Below are 24,981 nucleotides of genomic sequence, written 5' to 3'. Positions count from 1 at the left end.
CTGAGGCAGGCGGGAGAAGGCAGCCTCAGAGAGCAACTGCAGTGTGTCTTTTGCTTTGCTGATTGTGGGCTGACCAGCTATTTTGGACAGCTGGGGCTGTCCACAATTAGATGCCACATTTCATAGTCTCTTCAGGTCATAGGAGGAAAGAGCCACACGGCAAAGTTCTAGGCCATCAGAGACACTTGAAGAATCAGGTTTTTTTTTTCTTTAAAAACATTTTTATAAGTCAATTTATTCTATGAATCCCATTGAATCCAAGATTTTTTTTTTGCTTTTTGGGTCACACCCAGAGATGCACAGGGGTTACTCCTGGCCCATGCACTCAGGAATTACTCCTGGCGGTGCTCGGAGGACCATAGGGGATGCTGGGAATCCAACCTGGGTCAGCTGCGCGCAAAGCAAATGCCCTACCCACTCTGCTATAGCTCCAGCCCCCTGAATCAAAGATTTTAAAAAATTATTAGTATAGAATTTGGGGACAAGGTCTTCAAGGGACATTCTAGGTTCTGCTATGAATCAAATGACCTTGGACATGGCATTTCATGGCTCTTTGAGACTCAATTTTCTTATCTGGAAAATGGGCCAACAACAGTCAACTCATGAGGTTGCAGGTATGCCCATTAGGATGTTTCTGAAAACCAGTTTGTTTTTATTTATTTATTTATTTAATTTTATCAAATCACCGTGGGATAGTTACAAGCTTTCATGCTTGGGTTACAATCACACAATGATCAATCACCCATCCCTCCACCAGTGCACACTCCCCGCCACCAATATCCCCGGTATAACCCCCTTTCCCACTCTCCCCCTGCCTCCATGGCAGACAATATTCCCCATACTCTCTCTCTCTACCTTTGGGCATTATGACTTGCAACACAGACACTGAGAGGTCATCATGTTTGCTCCGTTATCTACTTTCGCACACATCTCCCATCCTGACTGATTCCTCCAGCCATCCAGTTTGCTTTGTATGTCACATTACAAAGACAAAAACCATTTCAGTCTAGTGGGTTCCTAATGAGGACAGAGGCCATTGACTAGATGAGCCATGAGAATGGAAACAGCATTGAGTCATGATCAGACCTATCAATCTCCTGGTCACCAATGCACTGTGAATGAAGTATATTTTGCAAAATTTAGCACATAGTCAACCCTAACACTCCAGCTTGTTCTCATTAATAATTGCATTAGCTATGTTTACCTATTAAGTAAAAGATTGTTAGCAAGTAGGAGAACACGGATGAGGTCACAGAAGTATTTCTAACACTTTGGCAGTCTACTTTTACCATCTAACATATTCATAGTAGCACTGTAGCACTGTCATCCCATTGTTCATTGGTTTGCTTGAGTGGGTACCAGTAATGTCTCCATTATGAGACCTGCTGTTACTGTTTTTGGCATACTGAATACGCCACGGGTAGCTTGCCAGGCTCTGCCATGCAGGTGGGATATTATTAGTAGCTTGCAGGGCTCTCCAAGAGGGATGGAGGAATCGAACCCAGGTCGGCCGTGTGCAATGCAAACGCCTTACCCGCTGTGATATCGCTCAAGCCCATAGTCAGAGCTAGTGACCATTTTTTGTGCAGATGAAATGGAGTCTGTCTGAATGTCTTTACAAAAACAACAGCTGCCATTTTCTTGTTAGCTGCACATTGAGTTATGAACTTAACAAAAGTATGATTAGTACAAAAAAAGAGATGTGTGAGACTTCACACTAATTCTCCAGGAGCAGTCTGAACTAATTATATAACAGAATTAAGTAACTAATCACTGTGACCAAAAATTGTCTCATGGGTGTGGTTAAATACAGGCCACTGCAGTGGTGGGAAAGGGTGCAGTCAGAGCTCTAAGAAGTGACGGTTGATAACTCACCTTATCAACCAAATCTTTTACTTAAGTAACAATCTTTTCCTTAATAGGTAAACATAGCTAATGCAATTATTAATGAGAACAAGCTGGAGTGTTAGGGTTGACTATGTGCTAAACTTTGCAAAATATACTTCATTCACAGTGCATTGGTGACCAGGAGATTGATAGGGCTGATCATGACTCAATGCTGTTTCCATTCTCATGGCTCATCTAGTCAATGGCCTCTGTCCTCATTAGGAACCCACTAGACTGAAATGGTTTTTGTCTTTGTAATGTGACATATATTACTTCCACTTACTCTTTTGCTCTCTAAGCTAATTTCATTGCATTTTTAGTACCTTACGAGATACGTGGGTAACTAGCACCGTCCACTCATCCACTGACTTAGACAGGTATGTTCTCTCACACACATGACGTATTCTGCCACGTGAATAGTCTGAGGACAAGACATTTTCATTTCTTATTCTCAGAAGGATGGATTAGTGGGTGGAACTTGGCTTGGAGCTCTTTAGGCATCACACATGGTTTTCCATCTGCCCCACTGGCACCTTGTGAACAGTGGCTGACCACCACCTGGCCAGTGCCTGGGTCTCCTGCAGACAGGTCCTGTCTTCTGCTTGTTCCCAGACCAGCTCCCTACTAGCCCCACAAGTCTAGAAGATGTGCCTTTTGCATAATAAGGGCCTCCAGGAATGGCATTAGGCCTGAGCAAGCGCACCTTCTACAGCCCACTTCTTTGTTTCTGCTCGATTTAAGAGGTCTCGGTGCACCAATGGCAAACACAACTTCTTGTGTTTTGGGGTCCTGCCAGGCAGGACTCAGGGGCTAATTCTGGAGCAGTGCTGGAGGTTATGGTGGGGTTCGAACCCATGAGCCTTAGAGTCAACTCCAAACCCAACTTCTTTTAGAAGGGCTTGTGAGAGTTGAAAGAGAAGCAGACCGAAATGATTTGAGAGCACCACCTTGCTAATGGGATTAGTATATAATTACTGAGTATAGCCTCTAAAGGCTTCTTGCTATCTACAGTTAGGCACCTGCCAACTATTTATTTGCAATCAACAAGGTAAAAATCAGTCTCTAAGTGGAACTGCAGGGACAGTCTCCTGGTGGGTTCTCGGCAGGAGTGAAGGGAAAGATGCAGAGACAGCACAGGTGAGATTCAGGCTGATTACCATGGGCCCATCTGGGTTGCCAGGGTGACCTGAGTGATAGGGACATTGTTGAAGGGTCTAGGTGACCAAAGTTTAACATGCTCAACCCCCAAGTCATGACTTGTTTCACTGTTTTGCGGAGAAAATAGTGTCAAGTGCCAGGCACATTGTCTTGATAAGCACAGTTCTGCACAGCATTTGCCATTGCCCGATGACTCAGGGTTATCTTCCTGAACACTAACCATCCTACTGAGCGGCAACCACCACTGCCTCTCCCAAAGACGATTGATTGTGAGTCTTTAACTTCTCTCTCCTTGAGTGCTTTAATTCTGTCTTCTTTCTAACCTCCGATGTCACCCTTATCTGTGTTTCTTTTCCATCTTCTCCCTACCTTCATTTCCTTCCCAACAACGAAAGCTTTCAAACACAGACACACACACAGAGTACTGAGAAAGATAAAACAGTGTCAACACGTTAACTATTCAGATTGGACAAATGCTTCTCTTCATTGCCTTTGCCTACTCCTTTGCTTTTTCATTCCTTTCTTGCAGTTCCTATAAGGAAGACATCTATAGGTAGCCCCAGCCAAATGCAGTCTATTCCTGCTGTTCATGACTTTTATTGCAGCAGCAGTTACCATTATGTTGCTAATCCCTTTACATGATTCTTTGGTTCTATGTCTAAGCCATGTTAGTGGGATCTTAATGTTTAATGGGATTATATTGTCCATTTCACAGTAATAAAAAGCAGATATTTAAAAATATGGACACTTATCCTAATGATCATTTTGAAAAAAATTCCCTTTGTGGGACTCTATAAGAATAGATTCTTATTCCTGAAAATTATAGCCCAGAATCAGAGGTAGATAGAGTCTCAAAACACCTTTAAGTTTTACATTGGCATTAATAAATGAATGATTTCAGTACAAATTGGAGTTTTTCACTGGAAAAAATATACTGTAAAATCATTTTCGTCCAATGGATAGCACATTTTTTGTTTGTTTGTTTTTGGGCTTCACTTGGTGGTGCTTAGGACTTACTCCTGGCAGTGCTGGTAGGGGAGAGAGGAGAAATCAGACCCTGGTATTTTAAAACAAGCTATAACCAAATGAATTAATATAGCTAACTAAATGACAGAGAAGAGATATTTTGCTTATAGCTGAATGCCAATTAACAAAAGAATTAGGAAAATCACTTTCAAACATCAAAATAACAGATTCAGGTGAGAATCAATACTAAAGCAGAGGGTGAATATTTGGAAAACTACAGGGTAATAAGAGAGTCACATAGGAACAAGCAATAAATTACCTATTAATTACAAAAAGGAAAAGAAATACTTTTAGAAAGGAGACATTTGTAAGACACCATTCTAGCCCTCACAATTTCTTTAAATGAGCAGGATACAGAATCTCTTACATTGTTCTCCAGTCCAAAATATATAACCTCAATGTAACCACGAGAAGACATCAGAACAGCAGTCTAAATTGAGAGCCATCTATAAAATAACTTATACAATAACTCCTCAAAACTGGAAAGGTCATGAAAGTGGAATAAAGGGCTTGGTTGCTCCAGATCTAAGGAGACTAAAAAAGTCACCAACTAGTTACAAAAATAGGATCCTAAAAATGGATTTATTGTAGGAACAATTGATATCTCGATTTATTTTGTGAAAAGATGAAAAAAATTGATATGAAATCTAGATCACATAATAATACTATATCAATGTAGAATCTCACTGTTCATTAATCATATGATGATTATGTAAAATTATCCTTGGTACCAAATAAGTACATTGTGATGTATTTAGGAGCAAAAGGTTTCATTTTTGTAACTGATACATCTGTTTCTGAAAAGTATATATCCTACAACAAATAACTTTTATATTAAATACAGACCCACAATAAAGATAAAGGAAATGTAGTATGCAAAGAAAGCCCAAACCTACTTTTACAGTTTTTTTAAATATAAAATCATTTCCAACTCAAAAGGATACTGAAAAGGACAACATAAAATCAACATAAATTTTTTCAAGTTTGGCAGGAGAGATGACTAAAGGGAATGCCCTGCCGCAGAGGCAGGATGGGGTTGGGGGGTTGGGATGGGGGTGGTGGGAGGGATGCTGGGAACATTGGTGGGGGAGAATGGGCACTGGTGGAAGGATGTAAACTAAATACAAACATGAAAGTTCATAAGTTTGTAACTGTACCCCATGGTGACTCACTAATAATTTTTTTTTAAAAGTTACCAAGTTTGGGGAAGAGGGCAAAGAGGAAAATATTTCTGAATGGAAAAAATTCATGGTTTACCTACAACATCAACATCCAACAGGTCCCAACCCTCACATACCTGAACGTAGAGATACTCAAATGCCACCGGGTCTCTTCTTAAAAGATCAATTGGATCCTTTGGGACGAAGCTAATTCGGAAAAGACACCGCATCTTATGGGAGCTGGGCCTCTGGGTCACCTGGGAGAGACAGAGCCGAAGAATCCTTCAGTGCTGGCTGAGAGATGGCAGAGGGACATGAACACATCTGTCTCTGGACACTCAGGATGGAAGTGGAGGAAGTTCTTTTAGTATTTGAAACAGATGCTTGTGCCCTGCAAACTGCATATACCAGTGTCTCAGGCCGGGCTCCCCAGAAATACCCCTAAGATGAGGAACACAGTGAGGACCTGCCCCCCACGGAAGATGTATGGGATGAAAAACGGGAGAAAGTCTTCCACCACGAGGACTCTGGAGAGTACTTTTCACATCAGAACTGCATGATTGGCGCCAAGAGAATAAGGCCGGGGATAAGTCAGAAGGGAGACACTGGTTTCAGGTTGGACCGGGGGAGATGGAGAGCAGGCAGGATGCTGGCTGCTGTACAGTCGCAAGCAAAGCTAGGGTGGATGTGGGGATCTAGAAAGGGATCGTGAGCAAAAGCCAAGGGTTGGCCTCTAGAGTTTCGGACAGTTAGTACAGTGGGACACTGCTGTGGGCGTTGCTAACTCTGGAACTGAGCAGCAAAAACCGGACAGTGTGCAACTGGGATGGCTTCACACTGGAAAGCAGGAAGAGAGAAATTTCAGGCACAAACACAGTGCTCAAATTGCTCAGAGAACTGGGAAATCACTACGAGCTCTTCAGCGTGAAGGCCAACGGATCGTTTTCATGTGTTTTCCTTTTACAGCACAGTACGTGCTAAGTACGAGGTGTTAGTTTCTCAATTCTGTTTGCAACAAAAGGGAATCATCAATCAATGAATATACAGCTGAATAAATAAATGACATTGGACTCCAAGAGAGAAGGTAAAAGCTCTTCAATTTCCTTTTAAAAGGTCAACAGGATGAACTAAACAGGTGTTCAGTTGTGGTCTAATGTTCCTGTATGGAGCTGTATTAACTATTAACCACTTTAATGCAGGGTACAAATCCAGCAAAATAAAAATGTTCATTAGCTACAATTTACGTGTTCAATAAAATAGCAATAGCTGTATTGAGCCCCACAGCGCGTGTATGTGTGTTTGTATGTATGTATGTGTATGTATTTTTTCCCTTAAAGTTTACATCACCAACCTTTGAATAAAGATCAGTGGGAAAACAGTTTTTTTAATTTGAATGATATATTTTATTTAATCCAATATATCAAAAATATTAAGTTTGAATGTATAACCCAAGAATAATTATTGAGATATTTCACTTTTTCCATGATGTGTATTCTAATAACACACTCTGTTTTCAATTTTTTTTAAATATACCAGATAGAGCCAGATAGATTGTGGTTAAGGCAATTGCCTTGCATGTGGATGACCCATTTTGATCTCTGGAACCTTACAGTCCCTACGAAATGCTGAGAGCAACTCCTGAGTACCTCCAGATGTGGCCTCAATCCCCTTCTACCACACTCAAAATGTACTGACAGATTGAGAAGGAGAGACACGGAAGCAGCTTTCCGGCTGTGGGCAGGAAGGAAAAGCTGAGTGGGAGCCATAAGGCTGTGGGCTGCTCCTCACTGGCTGATGGGCAAGAGACCCAGGTTCTGCAGCGCTGGCCAGGCCTGGCTGCCACTCTTTCACAGTGATATCCTGGGGCATTATGCCAATGGTTACACTGGTGCTAAAAAGTCAGGTATTGGGCCAGATCGACAGTACAGTGGATAAGGTGCTGGTCTTATATGCTGCCAACCCGAGTTCTATTCCCAGCACCCAGAGTCCTGCCAGGAGTGGCCCTTGAGTGCAGAGACAGTAAGCCGTGACCATAATCAGGTGTGGTCCACAAAAACAAAAACAAAACAAAAAGTCAGGTATCAATCATATCTCCAGCATCTTGAACTACTCCTTAGTCTGTCTTTCCAAACTCAAGGGGTGAATGGGGGTACAGAGGTCAGGCATCTCGGGTAGATGGATGATGTGGGAGAGTGGTAAGAATTATATAGCCAAAGCTTAGACTCAACAACACTGAAAACATGAGATCTAAACTACAACCACAGAACTTTGAGAGGTGACTGTCAAGGTGGTGGAGGCGGGGAGGAGTAGGTTGGGGGGACAGAGGCAGGAGGGAGCACGGGAACACTGGTGTTGGGATTGGTGTTGAACCATTGTATGACTAAAACTCAATTATCTATAACTTTGTCAACCACAGATCTTCAATTCACTGTCACTGTATCACTGTCATCCCGTTGTTCATTGATTTGCTTGAGTGGGCACCAGTAACATCTCCATTCGTCCCTGTCACGTGCTAGTGTAGCCCGATGGCATACTGGGGGCTCTTTCAGGATCAGGGGAATGAGGAACGTCATTGTTACTGTTTTTGGCATATTGAGTTCAACATGGGTAGCTTGCCAGGTTCTGCCGTGTGGGCGGGATACTCTCAGTAGCTTGCCAGGCTCTCCGAGAGGGACGGAGGCTTTGGGGGCAGCCTCTAATCAGCTTTCCATCCTGTAAAGGATCTCCAATTAAATAAAATAAATTTAAAGGAAATCTGTCTTTCCAAAATTTTTTTATAAGGACTTATTGTCTACTGTTATGATTATCAGGCTATTGTACTTTGGGGAACTGAATTGGTAAAATGCAATAAAAGTACTTCAGATGCATTAGAAAAGGCAGTCCCTAAATAAGTCTCTAAAACAAACAAGAACACAATTTCTTGGAAAATTTAAGTAGTATATTAACTGGCAGTAATATATCCTATACAAAGGTTTAGTGTCAAGCTGCCAGAAATTTAGGTAAAGTTGCTTGAAATTTCCTTGGTGGTTTTCATCAAAATTAATGGTTTATAAATCATTGTTGTTTAATTTTTTAATTTTTATTTGTGGGGTGACCCCTGGCAGTGCTTAGGGTTGACTCCTTACTCTGCATCAGGGATCACTCCTGGCAGAGCACACGGGACCATATGGGATGCTGGGGATGCTTTTAATTTCAATTTATTTATTTTTAATTGAATCATAGTTATGAGGTTGTTCGCGATTGGGTTTCAGTCATATAATGTTCCAATACCTGTCCCTTCACCAGTATACATTGCCCACCACCAATGTCCCTAGATTCTCTCTCGCCCCTGCCCCTTGCCTCTATGGCAGGCACTTCTCACCCCCTCCCAACCTCTCTTCTCCGGGGATTATGGTTTACAATACAGATACTAAAAGGTCAACATGTATGTATATCCCTGTACCTACTTTCAGCACTCAGTTCTTGTCCAGAGTGATGTTTTCCATCTATTCTTGTCATACTGGTCCCTTCTCTATCCCCTGTCCCCAACACACACACACACACTCCTTGTGGCAAGCTTCCAACCATTGACCAGACCTCCAGGGTGCCAGGATTGAATCTGGGTCGGCCATGTTTAAGGCAAAAGCCCTACTTGCTGTATTATCGCTCTGGCCCATGATCTAATTTCAAAACTTACTCTCCCTATCATGCCAAATTAAACCTTACTGATCAAGCTTTTCACATGCATGGATTTGAAAGGCAGAAAGCTGATTTGTTTCAGAATATTTAAATCTTTCTTAAATATTTAAATAGTTAAGTCCTGTCTCTTTCCCAGAGTGAAGACTTGAATTTTAGGACTTTTAGCTCTGATTAAAAACCAGAGCAAACCAAGCCTTTTCCATGAAGTTAAGCAAAGAAACATCACGAGAGGCCTTTTGTTTCCCTCTCTCATTCTACAAGGAAAATTTGGAGATGAATGTGAAACGAGAAGCTAGGGCTACCTAGCACCAGAAGAGAGTTTTGAAGAGTCTTTTTTGCCTTTCCTGCTAAATCAGCATGAAGCTCGCCGATAAAGGCTATGCCGTAGATAAAAGCTCAGAGGAAAATAACTAGAAATATCGAAGTGGAACTAGATACGTCAAAAAGATGTGGGGTGTTTCATTAGACTCATAGGAACTGGCTGTCCGCCCAGGTCTCTTCGGCATTTACTGCAGCTGAAGGCTAGTGCAGACACAGGAAGCCATCTGCCAGCGCCAGCCCACTGCCCGTACCGGAAGCGCCTTCATGGACAAACGCCCCCCTTCCCCCACAACCCACTCACCCCCGCCCCATTGCACACCTCGGAGGCATGGTCTCTGCTGGCCCCCAGTGTTCCCTGAGAGGTAGGGTGGACCTTCAGCTGCCCTCAGGGGGGACTAGCTTGCTAACCCTTTCCTGGTGCTCTGATTTCCCAGTCTTCTTTACTATGCCACTTCCAGCATGGCCCGAGATCTCCTGGAAAATAAACCACACGTATCCAAGTCCTAGTTTTCAGTTCTGCCTCTGGAGGAACTCAGAGCCAAACACTGACCTTTCACACAAGGGATTCAATATTTGAGGCTGTTTCTTGAGCAAGCAGCATCAAATAAATCACCTGTTGCCAAGAGTGTTTGGGCAGCTGTGACAATAATAAGCAACCATGAGAAGTAAGTTAGAATCGCTGTAGGGAGACATTAACGTGATCAAAATTATAGAACAAATTTAGAAATAGAAACAGACACAGTATGGAAACTTTCCTAACAACTCATTGCCTTGAGTTTACTGAATCAAGAGCAGTGGGAGGGTCTCAGTCAGACCTGAAGTCTGGGACACCTCAAAGCACTGCAGAGTGACAACACTTTCTGTGGACTCCATTTTCTGGGCTGCCTCAACACACAGCTTCTCCTCCTAGAGCCCCCTCATCCGTTCCCCCCTAACGCTCCCTCACCATTGAACCTTTGCCCTCAAGAGGAACATGTTGAGATCCTTTTACAGCAAACAGCGTCTGCTTATGGACAATCACAAGAAAAGTTAGGGTGCTCAGCAGCCTGCTTGACTCCCCAGGGAACAGATGGGGGTGGCATTTTGGTAACCAGGAACTGGGACACATGGGTGGGTCACATCTTTACAGTGGGCAGGAATGGGCAAGGATTTCAGATGCTTCAAAATAGTCTGAAGTCAGCACCCAGAACTGAAATAGGAGTTTGACTTCATTTAAATAATCTCAGCAGAAACCTTTTCCTTTTCCAATAGTTTCAAGAGATCGATGAGGAAGACGGGGACCCAGTCACTGCAATGACATCCAATCTAACTTTCTAGAACCACACTCGCCGTAAGGAGCTGTGAGCCTGTGAATGACAAATCTGCTTTGAGGCTGACAGCTTGTGAAATATTGTCAAAAAGGGAAACGTCACCCCGAGGCATTAAAAACCCAGGCTTGGAGGAGGCTGGAATTTGGGCCTCCAAATGTGCAAGCACTCACCTGAGTTAGAGTCTCCTGTTCGTGAAGCAAGAGCAGCTTGGTTCCAGCGCCTTCTGTCCTTTGCTCCAGCATAAGTGAGAAATGTTCAATACCTCTGATGGAGAGTTTCTCTTGAAGGGTTAGGATGACATCCTTGAAGAGAAAACAGCAATGGCATGTGGTCAGCACTCAAGAAACTCTGCTGTCACACGAACAGGCCCAGAAAAGGGATCTCATACCTGAAGCTTTCCCATGTTCCCATTATTTTCTGAAAACTTTAATGTACCTTAATTTGCTTTTATAATTCAAAGTGTACTTGTCTTATTGAAGCCTATTTAATAAATAAGATTGTACTCTTTTTAAGTTATTTTGCCTTTTGGGCCACACCCAGAAGTGCTCCAGGCTTACTCTCCTTTTTAAAATTTATGCACTGTGATTTGTAAAGTTGTTCTTAATTCAGTTGTTCCAGGCACTCAATATTCCAACACCAATCCCACCACAAGTGTGACAATCTGTCCACCAATGTGCCAAATCTCCCCTTCTCCAACCCTACCCCCTTAGCAGGGACATACCAAATTTACTTCAGATTTCTTGTTATGACAAAATGGCAAATGGAATTATAAAAAATCATATCATATCAATAAACGTCCCCTTGTGATCACTGCTGTGTCTTACAATGTGGCATTGCTAAAGTCATTGTCTGAGGATTTATTGAGCTGCCTGTTGCTGGTTGAGTTTTTGAGTTATTGCTTCTGCTAACTGAACCTGGTGGATTTCTTTGCAACTTTCCACTCAAATTAGCTGTGCTCCTACTACGCTGCTAGCACTGTGAAGTTTGGAGATGTCACACATGTAGCCACGCACTCCAGGAACTGTGGAGCTGGGATGAGAAGACTCCAGAGTTTTCACCCTGGAGATTGCTCTACCTGAGATGATTCAGAGGCTTGGTGTCTTTTTTAGATTAGTTGTAGAGCTGGGGTGTTTATATGTCGGGGAACGTTGGTGTGGGTGCAGGTTATTGGGCCTTCTGGCAGGAGAAGAAATCTGCCCATTCCAAGAAGGTCCTAGAATTCTCAGCCCAGAAATGTGTTTCTCAAGGATGATTGAGAGGAGCTGGAGTGATAGCACAGTGGGTAGGGTGTTTGCCTCTCACGAGGCCAACCCGGGTTCAATTCCCAGCATCCCATATGGTCCCCTGAGCACTACCAGGGATAATTCCTGAGTGCAGAGCCAGGATTCACCCCTGTGCATCGCTGGGTGTGACCCAAAAAGCAAAAAAAAAGGATGATTCAGAGCTTGGTGTGTTTCCCCCACCTTCCAATTTTATACCTATGGGGAATTCTGAAGTGGAGGGTTCCGGACTCCAACAAGGTATAGAAAGGAGACTTCCTTCTTTCTTTGACATTTTTCCTGGCCTACCCCTGACCTCTAACCTTCGTGAGCTCAGAAAGGACTCACCTATCACATTCAGTTTTGACTTAGAAAGGATAGTAATAGCATATTTTATAAATGAAGAATTGGCGGTTAAACTGCCTCTCTGCAAGGGGTCATCAGGTGCCAGCATCATGCCACGCCAACCCACTGTCCATTTCTATAAACATGTTTTGACTGGTTATACCAGCTTACTACTTGCGGTCTGTGGGTGTTTTTATGCTCCCCATCAGCAGGCTAGAGTTATAATAGACATTGAGTGGCCCATAAAACCTAAATTATTTGATTTCTACCACTTTAGAGAAAAAGCAGGGTACCTCCTGCCCTACTTTTAAGTGCATGTGAAAGTAGGAAGGAGGGTGGCAATAGTCTGACTTCCCAGCCCAGATCTGCTCTGTATCAGCCATGAGCCTTAAAGCAAATGATTTACCCTCTAAGTACCTTAGTTTCCCTATCTATAGAGTGGCTATAATAGTGTATCTGCCTCCAAAGAAATACAAGGACTGTACTAATACATGGATAACATTCACTACAACACATTTGACACAGAGTTGGGGCACTAGAGCAATATACATGTGTGAGTTTTTATTTTAAATCCTTGGGGAAGATTTAAAAAACCGCAAGTCTTGTTAGCAATCCTTCAAAGGATTAAATACTTATGATCCAAAATGTGTTCCAGCCACAAACATGTTGACTGTATGCAAAATGAATGTCCTCAACCACTACTTTTTCTATGAACTTGAAACTTGTAAATGATCTTCCTTCAAGGCAATTGATGCCCAGATGCTACACAATTGCATCGAGCAGAGATTTTCAACCTGGAGCAATTTTGCCCCACAGTAACATTTGACAATTTCTGGAGACAATTCTGTTGTCAAAATGCAGTTATGGATACTACTGGCATCAAGAGATGGTGCTAAGCAGCTGGAGCGATAGCACAGGGCATTTGCCTTGCACGCGGCCGACCTGGGTTCGATTCCCAGCATCCCATATGGTCCCCTGAGCACCACCAGGAGTGATTCCTGAGTGCAGAGACAGGAGTAACCCCTGTGCATCGCCAGGTGTGACCCAAGAAGCAAAAAAATAAAATAAAAAAGAGATGGTGCTAAGCATATTGCAGTATACAGAAGAGCCTTTAGAGAATGATCTTGTCTAGAGTATCAACAGTGTGAAGACAGAGAAGTCCCGCCCAGCTCTAGAGTTTTCCTTTACTTGTCTTTTTGAGTTTAGAGTCTTCTCCGTAGGCCTATTTCAATTTCCTTAGGCCTGTTTAAAATAAAGATCTACATACCACCCACCACCAAAAAGCACTCAGGAGAAATGCCTAGATTTTATTGAGTTTCATAAAAAAATTCTCTGTTTCATAATTTTTGCTCAAGGCCCCAAAGAGTGAAGACAAAATCAGCCTTTGTGTGGAAATACACACGTTAGAAAGGATTTGCCTGAATCACCAGAAAGGACAGTGGCAAAATCAGTATTAATAGTTTTTCCCCTATTGTGACTCTGCAGCAAGAACTTAGGCAAGTTTTATTAAACAGTGTCATATTTCTTTTATAACTATACTCTTTCTATTTTTCACCTACCAGCCGGCGTCTCTTGTGATAATAAGACTGCTAGGTGCACGATAAGATAACTTTAATTTGCTGCAAGCTCTGCATTGCTCCCTGTCTTTTCATTGCCATCTGCAATCCTCAGGGAAATCAGACTTAGTTTAGTGTGAGTTCCTATAATAAAGAGGCCAGAGGGAATTCACAACAGGGCTGTCTTCTAAATTTATATTTATTTCTGCTAAGAAATGTACAGCCTTTATTTTCTTTGTCTATATTTTCAGGTTGGGGCTTGTGCCCTCTGGCCGTAAGCTTTTCTGATCATTTGATATCACAAAACAAGGTCATAGTGTCAAGGGAGCTATAATGATGTAACTCTATGGGTTACATCAGTGAGTCAAATCTAGTCACGCCCTTTCATTTATATAATATCAGTGTATTAAAGGATTAATTTTGCCTAAGGAAAGATTTGGACTGGAGCGATAGCACAGCGCTTTTGCCTTGCATGTGGCCAACCCGGGTTCAATTTCTCTACCTCTCTCGAAGAGTCAGGCAAGCTACGAAGAATATCCCACCTGCACAGCAGATCCTCACAAGCTACCCGAGGTGTGTTTGATATGCCAAAAACAGTAACAAGTCTCACAATGGAGACTTGCTCACAATGGTGCCCGCTTGAGCAAACTGATGAACGATGGGACAACAGTACTATACAGTGCTACATAAAGAAAGATTTGACTCTGGATACCTGGCTCTTGGGTGACTGTTTTTTTTTTTTTTTGCTTTTGGGTCACACCCGGCAATGCACAGGAGTTATTTCTGCTTTGCACTCAGTAATTACTCCTGGCGGTGCTCAGGGACCATACAGGAGGCTGGGAATTGAACCCCGGTCGGTCACATGCAAGGCAAAAACCCTACCCGTTATGCTCCAGTCCTTCTTGGGGTGACTTCTAAACCATCAGAGTAGCCCTCTGGTTGGAGTGACTTTGTCTACCTTGGGTCACACCAGGCAGTGTCTCTAGTGTGATTTTTAACATTGTATTTTTGACTGAGGACCTTGGGACATATGGTATCACTTGATTTTGGGAGAGGCTAGAGATAAAAGTCAATCACACAGATTATCAATATGTCTTTATGATCAACCTCCAATAAAAACTCTGAACTCCAAGACTTGGTGAGCTTCCTAAGTGGGCAGTACTTGCTGCTACTGTTGCCTACCAGTGCCAGGAGAGGAAGACAGCCTGCGTCAGTCCACCAAGAGGGGGCAACAGCAAGTCTTATGCCCCGTGGACATTTATTTATTTACTTACTTATTTTTATGGTGCTAGAGGCTGAACCCAGGGCATCACACATCAAGGCAAGTGCGCCATCACTAAGCTACATATTTGCCTCCCATTGTTGAGTTTAATCTGAATCCTTTTCCTGCAGTAAATTGTAACTGTGAGTATAATAACTTGCTGAAAAATTTTTATATATTCTCACGTGACTAGGTCACTTACTGAATAGAATTCACTTGGAGTTTTCAAGCAAAAACCTTGTTTTCAACTGAATCTAAGAGTGGTCTTGAGGACCTCCCAGACTTATCTAAGGCTGCTTTCATGATACCACAATAGAGTCAAGTAGTTGCAACAGACATAAAATGACCCACAAAGCTTTAAATATTTATCCTCGAAGCTTCTCCAGAAAGTCTGTTGGCTCCTGATTAGTTTATCAATATTTTGAATAATATTTCACCATAAATTGATTTTGAGTAGGAATAAAGGAAAAGGATTTTTTTCAGTCATTTAAAATCATTAGTCTTGTACAAAGGAAGTTAATATTTCACCTGGAATGATTTAAGGATGATTTAGATGCTTCATCATTAATCTACTAATATTGTCTGCTCTATTACCTGCTAAATCACTACCTATTTAAAGCAATTCAAAACAAGCTGCTTGCTGGCATCATGACAATAAGAACGCACAGTGAGTGAGAAATACTTCTACTCATAAGATTCATGACAATTGATTAAAAAAACCCTGAGAATTAGTAGTTGACTACTGCTAGACATTTTGAACACCGAGATGATCTTCATTTGAATTATTCTTGTGTGGATTGTCACTAGGTACTTTTAAAAAACCTCAATAAAATCATTTTTACTGTGCTATATGAAGAAAGTCTATTTTAGGTTGATGGAACATTAGGGAACAATCAATTTCTGAGCATACTTTTGTCCAATAAAAAAAGACAATATGCAACTTTTTCCCCTGGAATCACAAGATTGTGTGTATGGAAGGGGCATATGCTTTGTTATAAATCTTTAAATCTCACCTGTGACTCTGATAGAATAGGATTGCATTGTGGCTTTGTTTTCACTCCTTCTCCTAAGAAGCATGCCTAATTTCTGACTTTTAATGTGTTGTTTCCGTGAAACTGGTTATAGCAATCAAAAGTACATATTATCCTTACATTATTCTTCCCCTTGTTTTTGCTGGACACCGAGGTAGCAGATATTCAATTAACAGCTAACATCTTAATCTTCTTGGCAGCTGACATTGCTGAGAAATCATGCTGGCTTTGGGCAGGGTGCCAAGCCTTCTTGGGTGACAGTCATGCTATTTTAATTAATCTGTAGTTGCATTAAAAATGATGAACCCTCATGTTTCCTGATATCATATAGCATATTGTCACGTGTGCACATGCGCAAACACAGCAAAACCTTCATAGTTTAAGCCTTTTGTTACTAAGCATTTGCATGCTACTTTATTCAGTAGCTACAACAAGATCTCAGAAACAGATACTTCTAAGAGTAGGTGTTATTACACCAGACTCACAGTGAGACTTTCACATGTCAGCCCATAGCAGTTTCTGGGGACAGAGGGGAGCGGCTTCTCTTACCTTTATGGAGGTGCTGCAGTCAAAGCGAAATGATTTGGTCTGCCCATTTTCCAGATAGACTTTCAGAACATTTGGCATAAAAAGAAGTGAATTGTCCTTAACGGTTTCCTGTTTAACCCAAAAAAGGGGAAGGTGTAAGTTAGTTTAAGTAGAATTCTGGCCTCTGCAGTGGGATCTTATTCAAATCATAGCATAAGAATACAATCTTCAAAGCCACCCAAGGTGTCCCTTTGGTGAAAGCTGAGTTGTTTGTTCTCAGAAATATTCTTCTTTTCTGGCTGCAAAACCCCCATTTGTTTCCAATAACAGACATTTTCCTATCAGAAACAGTCAGGTTAGTGTTCCTAAGTGTCAAGGGTTTCCACTACAAAACACAATCATAGAAATAATTCCTTGTAGTTAAGCCATAGTGTTGGGGACTATCATCCCAGATTAGCAGAGCAGGATGTCTAGTGCAGAGTAAAGACCAGTGATGATACTGTTTGCTGTGATGCTTGACAAGGCCATGACAGTGACTCATAAGCATCGATGGGTTTCACAGGTAAACTTGTTTGACAGTGGATTTTTAACCCATTTAGTGAACGAGATCTCCAAGCCTGCTGAGATTTGCTTGATCTCCAAGCTTGGCTGAGATCTCCAAGCCTGCTTGGATTGGGACTGGGCCTCTTCTGCCCAGATCCCCCATTTTCTAGTAGCTAGGCGGTCACACCCAGAAACTGCCCCCAGCACCGTGTAATCCCATCAATCACCAACATCCAGAGACTATAAAACCAAGCTTCCGGAGAATCTGGCAAGCTACCGAGATTTTTCCTGCCCACACAGAAGAGCCTAGTAAGCTCCTTGTGGCATATTCATATGCCAAATATAATAATAATGATGGGTCTCATTCTCCTGACCCTGAAAGAGCCTCTAATGGGCACTATTGGGAAAGACAAGTAAAGACAGTCTGCTAAAATTTCAGGGCTATGACGAATGGAGACATTACTGGGCCCACTCTAGCAAATCGAAGATCAACAGGATGATAGTGATAGTGAATGAATGACAAAAGAAGGAATGAGTCCTTGTGCCAAAAGAGTCAAATTCTGTCTCTAATAACATAATAATTTATCAATACTTCAAATAGAGATGCCTGGAAACGTGACCAGAAGAAAATTATGTAGAGAGAGATGAAGGAACTGGGGCATGATTAAGGCCTGTTGAATGAGTTTTGAGAATCCTTAGCAAAAGTTGTGTTACTTGTACTTCGTCAGAAAGTCACAGGAGTTGATGGGAACTCTGCAACCATGAAATCATCTATCTTCTGTTTGACAGATGAGGAAACTGAAGGTAAGATGCTCAAATGCTTCCTTTTCAGCAGGTCCGACTTTAGGAGGGAGAAACTCCAAACAATAATAGTGAGTTTTTTGTTGAAATATTGAATGTAATCAAAGTAAAGTGAAAGTAAAGTGAAATTTACTAGTTACACAGGTGGGGTGGGGGACTAGGGAGGTGGGGGGTGGGGGGAGGTATACTGTGATTCTTGATGGTGGAATATGTGCACTGGTGAAGGGATGGGTGTTCGAGCATTGTATAACTGAGACTTAAACCTGAAAGTTTTGTAACTTTCCACATGGTGATTCAATAAAAGAATAAATTTTTTAAAAAAGATGCTCAGAGATTTTTACTGTCATGAAATTCCCATCCAAAGGGTTCCCCTAACAGTCTCTCTGCTTTTCACTTCCAATTATCCTGAGTTCCCTCCCCTCTTTTCTACTCCAGTGGGTATTCCGCATGACTTTCCTGCTTATCGACCTGCTGAATCCACAAGAAACAACACACAATGGGTCAGAAGCACAGAGAAGTAAGGGGATGAAGTTGTCCACAAGAGGATGAAGGGGTCCCCTGGGCCTGAGTGTCCATTCCCACACTTGGAACTATTAGGAGGCATGTTGCCACAGGGGCAACTGACTCAGCCCTTCCTCAAACTCCATGCCTTCAAGAGCCCTTTTCTTCCCAGAGATGAAGTGATACTTCCACAGAAGCTTCTAGATTCATCTTCTGTATAAATATGTAGGGACCAGCGGCCCAATCTCATGTTGGGAAGCTTGAGAAAGAAAGAAGATAAGCTTTTGGATAAGCTTTAAGAAGCTTCAGATAAGCTGCTGGGATACAGTGCTTCCTCCAACTGAAGTCTTTTTGAGCTCCTCACAACGAATAAAGACCTGGTCTCTGAGGGAGGGGAGCCACCGAAGAGAGCAGAACAGGCCATGCTGTGAAAGGGGGAAGGGTTGGGGTGGGGATCATGATAGAGTGGACCAGGAAGAGAAACTGCCCACAGTGTAGCACAGCTTTTGGTCCCTCACACAAGCATCACAGTGGTCTGACGATTGACATGCTGATTCCCTAAACTCCAAGTGGGAAAGAAACAGGTCAGCCTGTTAGAGTTAGCAGATACTTGGAACACAAGAGTCTTGCCTAGGATGTGCAGGTATATACCTTTCAATCAGATCCAGGGGCACCCTTGGGAAAGAGTCTGTGACCCATAAGAAGCATGTTGTGGAAGACTCTTATCCTGGGAGGTAGATTAATAACAACCACAACTACACTCAAAACCAAGTGATCAAAGTCTGGCAATTTTCAAGGGTCCAAAATATCAGTGTTATAAATGATAGCTTTGTAAAAATAAAAATATAATGGCACATACCCACATACCTACACACCCACATACACATTTATACAAAACTGAAAATAGAGCATCCTCTTGATGTTTGTATTATTCACTCTGAAGATTAGTTATGTGCTTGAGCAATCATGATTTCTATCAAGACCTATTGATGGAGACTGAGCAATATTTCTTCATTTCTGGTTGAATATAGGAAACTTTCCCATAATTTAAGCTTCTTTGTCATTTTGATTACTTGAAAGCATAGAGTCTTTTGGTATAAGAAAAAACTCAGGGGAAACAACATAATACCTTTATTGAAATCGATAAGGAAGAATGCTCATCGGCAGAATGGTAAAAAAACGAAGAGAAAGTGTCAAAGAGGCATATTTTACTCAATATGGGGCAATGTCAGTGATTTCAAACCAATTTCTGCACAAAGCAGTCAGGTCTCTAACACTAAAGGATTCAAGGAATAATGGGACCACCAGGATTCTGGAGGCATTGCAGGAATTCAGGCTCAGCCTGTTGATCTCCTGGGCTCTTTATAATCCTGAGATTTGGCATCTCTCTCTAAAATCCAACAACCATTTCCAGCCCAATCATCCCATGGGATACTGTCGTTACTGACTCTGACTCACAAGCAGGTAACTGTCAACTCACCGACACTTGGCCATTGATGATGACCTCCTCGGAGAAGCGCACTTTGACTGGATTGGACTTTAATCTTGCCTTCTTTGCAGCACTAATAAATGCTGATTTTGGAGACTATAAAATAGAAAATATTGGAGCCGATTATTGGCAGTATCATGCAGACCTTATAATGATTGTTTTCTATCCTCATTGACCCACAGTTTGCTAAAAATGAAAATGTTTGCTGCGCACCCTAGCCGAGATGAAATAAGGATGTAGTTGAAACCCTCTCTGTCATGTTCATAAAGTAGTGTGCTTTAGCTCCTCAATCGTAACCTAAAGGAATGTGGCCCATATTCTTATTGAGCAGATCCCCAAATATCTGTTTAACTATATTTTAAAATTGAGTCTTCTTTTCATTTGGGAGGTTACCCCAGCAGTGCTCAGGGGCTCTATCCTGGCTCATTGATCCTGGCAGTGCTGGGGATCAAACATGAGCCGTCTGGATGCAAATCACACATTTCAATCCATCAAGTTATCTGAATTTTCTGTTTTGATAGTTGTGAGACCACGCCAGACCTGGAGTGACCAGTGGCGCCCAGGAGACCACTCAGTGCTGGAGACAGAAAGCAGAGCCTATGGTCTACGAGTTGAGTCATCTCCCCGGCCTCCTGAGGATCTTTACAGATAATGATTATGAAAAGATGAAACCCAGCTTTTACTAAAGAGCTTAGAGCACAATGTGGAAAGTGAGAGGAGACCAAATGTAACATTGCATTTATGATGAGTTGATCATTAATTAGCAGTTTTAGTGAAGCAAAAAGTTTTAATGGAAGATATTTAGAGAGCGGTAAGGGGAGACAGAGATATATATACTCAAGAGAGAATATGGGCTTCTCTAGAGTGGAAAAAATGCCCATTACTTAGCATTTTAATGAGACGGACAACACCCACTGATAGTCCTAAGGTGATCACTATCACTTTAGATTTAGATACCATTTAGCTACCATTACTCCTCATATTAAAGATATATGGGTATGTGGGCGATAAGTTAACACACACATACATTTAAGTGCAAGCAAGAAAGTACCCATACCTTATGTGCCCCAAACCTGAGTTTCATACTCTTGCTAGTAATCCGTGATTCTGTGATATTATTTGGCAGGGTAGAGGGAGATCCTTGCTTACTACCAAACAGTGACTTTATATTCTGCTTATGTGGACTTCAGGATCTTCTCTTATTTGAAGGAGGGACTGAGTGACTCAGTTCTGTTTACTTAGATATTGAAAACACAATGAGGAATACAATCACAGGAAGCTAAGATCCAGGGACACTCACCCTTTGCTGGATGATTTTGGTAATTTTGCTTCATGTGAGAATCAAGCTTGTTGCATAATTTTCATGCAATCCTAATAGGGTGGGATGATTATATTGAGTAGGTAGCTACTATGTTGCACATAGCATTTGTTCAATTTCAAAAGAAAGGCATCTTCTGTTGAACACAATATGGAAGCCAATATTTTGCTGGAATCATGTAATTGTTATTGTAGGGATTCGAGGATCAATTATTAGCAGTTGCATATAGTTTAATTTAATGGTTTTTGTACTATATAAGAGGTTGAATCTGCTGTGTAGAAAATTCTAGGAACTAATTTTCGACTCAACACAAAGGCTCCACATTTATTCCACTAATCTCATGGCACAGGAGCCAACTCAGTCCTTCCATACTTTGAATTTCAAACAAAATGAAAAGAATTCTCATCCTTGTCAAAAAATATACTTCAGATCAATTAAAGAATAATTCATTGGGATCCACAAGATGTGCTATGACCACACAATGGGTTAGCTTCAATCATAAAAAGCAATGAAATTCTGATACACGTGGCAACTTAGATGAAACTTGAAAACGTGTTGAATGAAAGAAACAGGACACAAAGTGTCCTGTATTGTTTGATTCCATTTAGATGAAATGTCCAGAATAGACAAATTCATAACCATTGATGGATACCAGGCATCCATTTGGGGAGATGAAGAAGTTTTTTTTAACTAGATAGTTTTGATATTTGCACAAACTTATGAACATACTTAATGCTCCAGAACTGCACTTCCGTGGACTATGAGAACAAAATTGAGGTTTTGTTCGCCTAAGGAAGGAGAAACGGGGCAGACAATATTAACACTACTTAAAAAATAAATACTTACATGTAAAAAGGTAAATTATGAGTATGTTGCTACAATAAAAAAAAATCACAAGTGGAAAAAACCATGGCAAAACGGGGGTATGGTAGACCTTGATGAATTTAAGCATGAGATAATTCTGGCATTTCAACGGTTTTTACCTCCAGAACTTAAGTCCCTGCACTGGCACAGAATGTTTCAAGAGACTAGTTGCCCTCTTACGATTCCTAAATAATACCACCACCACCCCAAGTATTTGAAAGGCTGCTCCTCAAAACACACCAGCTTTGAACATGCTTGATGTGCTGTTTAGAGCCAAACTGATGTGATGTGGTGTTTTCATCAGTATCTCGAATTCTGAGCCAAGATTAGGAATGATTAACGAACAAATCATACAGCAGTGAGTTCATTTGCTTTTGATATGCCATTTTTTTAGCTGAAGGGAAAACATTATTCTCCTTTAATGATCTTAAGCTGGCGATATTTACATTGGCACAATGAGCTTCACACAAGTGAAGCGGCTGTAATAAAGCTACCCGGAACAGACACTACTAATTAGATGAGACAGTTGAATGCTGCTGCTCCGCTTCTCCCGCACTGCTGGCGGTGAAGGATTTTACTTGTATTCAGTGAACCAGCTACTGATGTTTATTCTATGTATCTGGATTTCTTTTTTTCTTGTTTGGTTTTTTGGGTCATATCCATTGGTCAGAACTTACTCATGACCAGTTCGGGGGGAACACATACGGTGCTAGGGATTGAACCCGGATCAGTTGTGAGCAAAGCAAGTGCCCCATCTGCTGTACTGTATCACTCTGGCCAAAGTATCTGAATTTTTAAATGTAATATTTTATCATGTCTTCCCACAATGCTCTATACAATTAATTCTTTGCCTTAATAAAAAAACCCCTACATTTTGGGATTCACATCATTTGATGTATAATCTTAGAGTGTGCTGGTGCTCTCAAACTTAATTGACTTACTGCCTTCTTAAAGAAATTACTCAGTGCTCTCCTCTTCCATTGTAAAATCTCCTTTTTTTAAGAGAGCAAAGAGACAGAAGCTCCCAATGGTACCCGATGCTACTACTGATCCCCTTGGTCTTTTTAGTGTCCCCCAAGGGGGGCAGTTTTAAGCATTCACTTGGGAAAGACTGTTCCCATGGAAATGTATAAAATGATTTGCTCCTATGTAACTACACATAACAGAACCTGCCAAGTTCTGGATCTGTTTCTCTCTTTTTTAGGCAGCTAAACCAGCTACATGAAGCTGGTTCAACTCATTCCTTTATTGATTTACCATGGCCCAGTGACCATGGTAATCTTAGAAAGCCAGAAGCTAGAGAATCATGGTAGTTAAGTATATATTATTTTAGACATAATTTGAAGTCAACGGACGGGATAAAAGTCTAACTAAAAATAAAAAAGTATAATATTCTTACTTCAGATCTTTAGCTAGTTCCTAAAATGGACACACATTTTAGAAATTACTCTGGGTGTTGGAGGTATGGTATAAAGAACAAAGGTGCTAGCCACGCATGGTGCTGGCCTCATTTGGAAACCCGGAGTTTCACAAGGTCCCCCAAACACCACCAGCAGTGACACCTGACCACAGAGCCAGAGTAAGCTCTGAATACTACCAGGTGTGGTCTGAATCCTACCATTACTTCCTGACAATAAAAACATAAGCTCTCCAATCCTGAATCTTACTCAATTAGAATCAGTGACTTCTTCCTCTGGTTGTAGTTACTTCTGGTACCTGGAGATGGGAAGCAATCAGGACTGAGTTGGAACACATTCCTTTCTGGCTCAAAAATAATAAAACATCCTCCCAAATCAGAGAAATTAATTCCTAACAACCTTCAGGACTTAGGTACAGATTCCAAGCATTGCATATCCTTTGGTGGAAATTATAATTAATTATCATTTAGAATAATCAGTCTTCTGCTGTTAATTTTTAAGATTAGAAATCCTCTAATCAACTCCAGCACCACTTTCCAAACTGACTGTTGCTAAGTTGGCACAATAGATGTGTGATATGTGCCTGATGATTTCTGATGTCACCAGAGCACAGCTTGAAGAAAAGTATCCAGTAGGATTCATTTCTGAAACTCAAGTGTGAAGTCTTGGCGTTGTAGTCTCTAGCTCTCCAGCACTACCTGTGCTAGGTAAGGATTTGGTAAGGACAAAGTAGCTCGCAGCAACCACTGGTTGACTTAGCTGGAAATTCCCCCTTTCACTTCAAACCCTACCCAAAGCAGACCCTAAGACAAATAGGTAGTTGACTTGGGAGGTGAAGCAAAGGCAGGTGAGAGGGGGAAGAGAGACAAGGGGAGGAGTAAGCGAATAAAGCATTCACAGGTTAGTTAGGCACCACTACAAGCAACTGGACCTTAGTCCAGAGGAATCATGGGGAAACATGGCAGACCTTAGTCCCCACTGTTAGATTGTCCAAGGAAGAGAGCAAGCTGGGGGATCTATCCATTACCCACTGTCAATTAGGCTTCTGATCTGAAACTTATCAGTCCTCCTCTGTAAGCATGTTTCTCTGACTACTAAAAGTGCACAGGCAAACAGTCTGTGTTTTTGGTTGTAAATTCTGCTGCAATTCTCAGCATGACACGGGCGATGGGTCTATGGTCCAGACTCTTAACAACATCACCACACCAGAGCTTTTGCTGCACTAAGGAATGTGCAACCTCCTCTGAGAGTGACTTAGCTCACGATCCACTGAATTGGAGTTGCATGAAGGGAGGTTAAAAAAAAAACTCTTGAAATACTCTGTCTAAGCTGAGGTTGACTTGAAAGTTCTGGAAATTCTAGAGTTGAGAACTGAAAAAAAGAAGATGGAAAGAACTGGCCAAGAAAGACATTTAGTTAAAAAAGGACAACAGTACAAGAAAAGAGAGTGTATTAAGGAAAAAATCAATAAAATTCATGAGTAACCTTCTACAAATCTATCCTGAGGAAATACTACTAGATATGGTT

General features: G+C 41.6%; 1 protein-coding gene across 5 annotated transcripts in view; it reads right to left on the bottom strand.

Annotated features, from left to right (window-relative positions):
* The window catches only part of FRMPD4 (FERM and PDZ domain containing 4), a 574,641-nt gene that overhangs the window by 24,287 nt on the left and 525,373 nt on the right, over positions 1–24,981 (bottom strand). For all 5 annotated transcript variants that reach the window (XM_055120214.1, XM_055120217.1, XM_055120213.1 and 2 more), the window contains exons 6-9: positions 19,846–19,950; positions 16,542–16,649; positions 10,711–10,842; positions 5,369–5,488 (exon numbers count right to left, since the gene is read on the bottom strand). In XM_055120214.1, coding sequence (XP_054976189.1) covers positions 5,369–5,488; positions 10,711–10,842; positions 16,542–16,649; positions 19,846–19,950 — 465 coding nt within the window. The remainder of the gene's footprint in view (positions 1–5,368; positions 5,489–10,710; positions 10,843–16,541; positions 16,650–19,845; positions 19,951–24,981) is intronic.

Source organism: Sorex araneus, chromosome X (genome assembly GCF_027595985.1).
Source record: "Sorex araneus isolate mSorAra2 chromosome X, mSorAra2.pri, whole genome shotgun sequence".
Taxonomy (NCBI): Eukaryota; Metazoa; Chordata; class Mammalia; order Eulipotyphla; family Soricidae; genus Sorex; species Sorex araneus.
Note: the sequence above shows the minus strand (reverse complement) of the source record. Positions and strands in the feature narration are given on the sequence as shown.